Below are 5,312 nucleotides of genomic sequence, written 5' to 3'. Positions count from 1 at the left end.
ATTATAAAAATCCATATTATAATATTTTTTTTCGTTCGCAAGCATTACAAAACCATATACAAATATATATTACATATATATACATAGCTATTTAGCGAACTTTGTCACGTCAACTTTAGCATACATTATAAATCTCATATACATTTATATATATTAGATAAAACAAAACCTATAAACATATATATTCTACAATAAAACCCACACATATAATATATATATATAGCCCCACTCATAATATATAATGAAACCAAAGCACACGCAAATATATAAATATATATTTACCAACCCCGTATGTGTATTATATAAACTAAAACCCACTAAATGTGACACATATGTATAACACCAAAATCCATTAATATATAAACTATATACAATAGAACCATGCATATGTATATTATATTTTATATATATCACCAAAACCCATTAATATATATACTATATAAAAAATAAAGCCCACGTATATATATATTATAAGTTCATGTATTTTGTACCATAAAATTACAATGTGTATGTACTCAACGATTCAACCAAAATTGTAAGGATTTGTATAAAGAAGAAGTCAAGGTTCCCATACCATAAGGGGGGTTTGCAAGCCACACTTTGACTCTCTAGATTTCTCAATTCATGCTAAAACATGACATACAAACGCACTCATGTATAGCTCACCACGGCTCGTCAAATTAGACAACTTTTCACTTGCCTTTATCCCGGTTTGTTGAGGTTTCACCAATGTTTTCAGCTTCGCACAAAAATATACATATTACTAAGCATTCAAAAATAATCTAATTTATCTCTTTGTGTTCATACAACGGCTCTCCAGTCATACATACTTATTCGGTTTATTTTGTACAATCTATTTTGCTTAATTTATTCTTTTTAACTTAATTAAATCCTTAATTTCTACCTCCTAACCCCCTAACTTGTACCTAATTATAGATCTAGGCCGACAATTCAACTCAATTTTACTAGACACTATTTTTCTCGAAAAACCACCGTTCATCCTCATTCTCAAAAGAAAACCATTTAATTTATACAATTACTTAAAGATTTTTGATAAATTGAATTTGTAAACCTCTTAATCTCGTTAAAATATACTAAAATCATTTTAAAAACATCTCTTAGCTTTTTAATATGAGATTCACCATTTTTATGCAAAATATATCTTTAAAATCATAAATATTTAAAATAGATCTATGAAAATTCAAATTAAAAACACCTGATAAAAATTTAATACATAAGATAACAATAGATTTACCTTTAATTTGAAAAGTCCACGAATTTGCGCCATTGAGCAAAAACGAGTTAAGTTTAGGTGAGAAATTAGAAAAGAAAGAGTGATTTTCTTACAAAATTGAAAGAATAGAGAGTGTTTGGATGCCAAGAAAATATAAAAGATGCTTTTTTTAAAAAAAAAAATTGGACTATTTCCCTCTAAATCCTCTCCTATTTCTCTCTTGTTCTAATAACTTTCTTTTTAATAATTAGTCTTAATTTACACATTTAACCTCTACTGTAACCATTATTCCAAATTAGTCTCTATTAATTTTTACTAATGCCCCAATTATTGATATCATTATTATTTAATTTAATTATTATTAACTAATTATTTATTTTATTCTATTTTAATTCTTATGACACAAAACTCGATTTTTTTCTCGAACCCACAATCTAATGTTCATTTCTACTAATCCGATTTTTGAGATGTGATATTGAATCTCAACTAATTTATCCATAATATATACCTTATCTAAATATAAAATTTCAAATTCAAATTTGGAAAGGAAGGATTAAGAATTTTCGTATGCCAATAAGTAGATTTGAAAACAGTAAAAAACAATATGTGATAAGTTTTAATTAATTTATTATAATATTGATTTAATATTATAAAAGAAACTTATCAACTAGAATTAATTATGGTAATATCGAATATTCCACATATTCGTGTTTTTCTTTAATAAATATAAGTTGCAATCCAGTGTAGCACCCAATCCTCTCCATGCCACGTTGATCGACCGATTTACGACTCATTTTGTGACATTTTTCTGGCTCGTTCGATTTACTGACATTTTTCTCCAAAATTCTCGAGCAATAGTAATTGACATTTACAGCCTAGTCTATAAATTACAGCAGATGGCACCATCCTTTTTCATTTTTCTCTAGCTCGCTCGCGCAGAAGCCATGACTAGCTCCTCAGCTCATTCACGCAAGGTTTCTATATTTTTTCTAAAAGAATTTTTATGTTATCTATTTGCCCTAGTTGAGGTTGCGTCCGCCAATTTGTTTGATTTATTTTCTTTTTTGTTTCTCTATTTGTTTGACTCTTTTTTTTTACTCTTTTTGTTTGGAGTATGCTTTTCGTAGGCTTTAAGCAAGATCGCATGTAATAGACTCCAGAAAGAATTAGTGGAATGGCAAGTTAATCCACCCACTGGATTCAAGCATAAAGTCACTGATAATCTCCAAAGGTTTTTTTCCTTTTTGTTTGCTATTTTAATTAACTTTTTCTGGATAGTTCTGTTAATCGAGGGATTTTAGTCTGTAAATTTTTGGATTTTTATTTTTGATGGAAAGATGGATAATCGAAGTCAACGGAGCCCCTGGAACGCTTTATGCTAACGAAACTTATCAGCTTCAGGTTGATTTTCCTGAGCATTATCCTATGGAGGCACCCCAGGTACCTCATTTACTTTCCATTTCCTTATTGTTTTGTTCTGAGTAAACAGTGGAATTGAAGATTTATGAATGGAGATCGTGGTATTCTTTTGTTGATTGAGCAGGTGATTTTCATTCCTCCTGCGCCATTACATCCTCACATTTATAGCAATGGACATATTTGTTTAGGTATTTTATAGGGTTTGTTTTTCCGTTAATCATTGCTGGACTCGGTGATTTGTTGAGGATAATTTGTTGTTTTACTTGTTTCTAACTACAATTATCTTGAACAGCTAGTCTTTTTTAATCTTACTGCTTGGGGTATGTGTGATGTTTACAGCTGATGGAGAATGTTTATTTCAGAAGTTTGCAGAACGTGATATGATTATTTGTAATCATAATTGTACTGGTTTTTTTTTGACATATCGCTTTGAGTTCCCTGACACCCTCTCTCCTTTATGGATACATTGTTTCCATTAGTCATGTGGTATTTGTAAATTACAATTCAAATTGCCATGATAAATTTCGATAAATGACATCTGCATAAATGGGAGGTCATTTAATGTTCCATTGGTATTGCATATGATTAGCACTTTCCTTGGATGTAAGACTAACAACGTAATCGACATAGCATCTTATATCATTGTTCATAGTAGTTCTTGAGCCATCTATTTATATTGGAACTATTCACTTATGGTGTTATGTTGCCATTTCCATCATTCATTTTTCTAGTCAAGCTGTAAGCCTGAGAGTATATTAAGGTTTGCTCAGAAATGTCTAGTATATTATATTGCTAGACTGATATAGGATAAGTTTCTCCCCATGTTTTTCTTTCAGAGGTGACTTGCTAGAGAGTTTATGAGTTTTTTTGTCGCTGTCCTATGTTTGGAGATGCTCTGTTCTAGCATATTACTAGTTATGGAAGATGTCTAAGAGAGGTTGCTTGGTCACCTAATGGAAATATTAATTAGGAGAAAAATACTCACTGGAAGGTGTCTAAGAGAGGCTGGTCATCTTTTGCATTTAATGCGACTAACTGTTTAGCGAAGTACTTGTTTTGAGCAGTTTACTCATCATAGCCATGAATGAGTCTTGACCATCTAGAATGTTGTATGTATCACACAAGAAAGTAAAATATGGTCCGTCCTAAAAGTTTGTCTTTCGTGTCTGTGGGCTTTACATGATCCTCAAGGTGTTGATGATTAGGTAAAGTTTCATGAAGACTTTGAATACGGCACTCTGGTGTGAACTGTTCTTTCTTTAGGTGTTGATTAATTGCAACCTTCCTGGCCATTAAGAAATCTATTTTGCATTGTTTTGTTAGTGTTGTCTAGGCATGTGCCTAGGTGTGCTTGCGCCTTGGCACTAGACAACAAAAGCGCCTTAGACCTTTTTGAGTGAACCTCATTTGGGTGCGCCTAGGCAATCTTTTTTGTAAGGCAATAGGTGCAAAAAAGAAAGGCCTACTTGATTGAAGTTCTCTTTAATTTAATTTTTTTCTCACTTATTCATTAGATGTACCTTTACTAGTAATAAAGAGAGTGTATCAACCCTCTACTTCTTAGTATTTGAAAATCAAACAGAAAACCTTGAACATAAGGAAATCTTGCATATTGAACCAAAGTAACTAAATATGTCAATCATCTTTTAGAGAAATTAGTCCACATTCACACACATGCTGTGCTTTACTTTCACTTGGATTTTTTTTTTCTTTTTTGCAACTTGTCCCCGAGTCCATGTAAAGGGTCTAAGCACTGTGAGTGCACCTTGTGTCCTTGACAATTCTGGTTTTTCTGCATCAATTTATATTTTATTTAGCAAGTCTCCTTGATGTTTGTGCTTCATGCGCATGTGGCTTCTCATTTGTAGAGTTTCTGTTGAGTTCACGAATATTTGTTTTGTTGGTTAGCTATACCAGGATAGCATGACCATAATAATTTTCGGCAAATATGTGTGATAAAAAACGTGTCATTCATCTATTTTTCTGGTGTGCATTTTAGTCCAAAATAGGTTGAGGAAGCAAATAAATCATTAAAAGAGTTAAAACAATTAGTCACAGGACGTTCTCGGATAATGTAGAACAACAGGAAAGGCTACTTGATCATTAGTATCCATTTTGCACTTCTCTTTGTGATATGCACGTGGTCCATTATCTAGCTACCCAACATTCAAAGTCTTGCATTGATCCTATTTTGCAGATATTCTGTATGATAGCTGGTCCCCAGCCATGACTGTAAGTTCTATCTGCATCAGCATTCTCTCCATGTTATCAAGCTCAACTGCCAAGGTTTGTTGGAATTATTAGCAATTTGACCGTTTGTTTTGTTCCCTAAGATTTGGCCTTATATGTTCAAAGGTGGAATACTGAATTCACTCTCTAATTATGCAGCAAAGGCCAGCTGATAACGATCGATATGTTAAGAACTGTCGCAATGGCAGGTCTCCCAAGGAGACGAGATGGTGGTTCCATGACGATAAAGTATAATAATATGAACTTATTATCTATAATCTGTGTATAAAAACTGAGGCTACAGGGATAGGTAATCGTTTACATTTGTCATGCTGTGTATGAAATTATGAATTAAACGTAGATTTATTTTGAATATTGTTACCTAATGCAAGAAGCAGACTGAACAATATAAACCTTTCTTTTCTTCTAA

At 32.0% G+C, this 5,312-nt stretch overlaps 1 protein-coding gene across 1 annotated transcript; it reads left to right on the top strand.

Moving 5' to 3' along the window:
- The first annotated feature begins 1,964 nt into the window (after positions 1-1,964).
- On the top strand, positions 1,965-5,312 carry LOC107934253 (probable ubiquitin-conjugating enzyme E2 18). Its single transcript, XM_016866628.2, has 6 exons — positions 1,965-2,208; positions 2,362-2,465; positions 2,572-2,674; positions 2,778-2,841; positions 4,851-4,939; positions 5,042-5,312. The coding sequence occupies exons 1-6, from the start codon at positions 2,179-2,181 to the stop codon at positions 5,135-5,137; spliced, it is 486 nt and encodes a 161-aa protein (XP_016722117.1). The 5' UTR covers positions 1,965-2,178; the 3' UTR covers positions 5,138-5,312.

Source organism: Gossypium hirsutum, chromosome D01 (genome assembly GCF_007990345.1).
Source record: "Gossypium hirsutum isolate 1008001.06 chromosome D01, Gossypium_hirsutum_v2.1, whole genome shotgun sequence".
Classification (NCBI taxonomy): Eukaryota; Viridiplantae; Streptophyta; class Magnoliopsida; order Malvales; family Malvaceae; genus Gossypium; species Gossypium hirsutum.
The sequence above is the reverse complement of the archived record's forward strand: the minus strand, read 5'-3'. Positions and strand labels throughout refer to the sequence as shown.

Excerpts from the sequence above, each read along its gene's own strand:
- LOC107934253 (XM_016866628.2), top strand. The coding sequence starts at position 2,179 with ATGACTAGCTCCTCAGCTCATTCACGCAAG. Across the intron at positions 2,466-2,571 it reads GTCACTGATAATCTCCAAAG|ATGGATAATCGAAGTCAACG; the intron begins GTTTTTTTCCTT and ends TTTGATGGAAAG. Across the intron at positions 2,675-2,777 it reads ATCCTATGGAGGCACCCCAG|GTGATTTTCATTCCTCCTGC; the intron begins GTACCTCATTTA and ends TTGATTGAGCAG.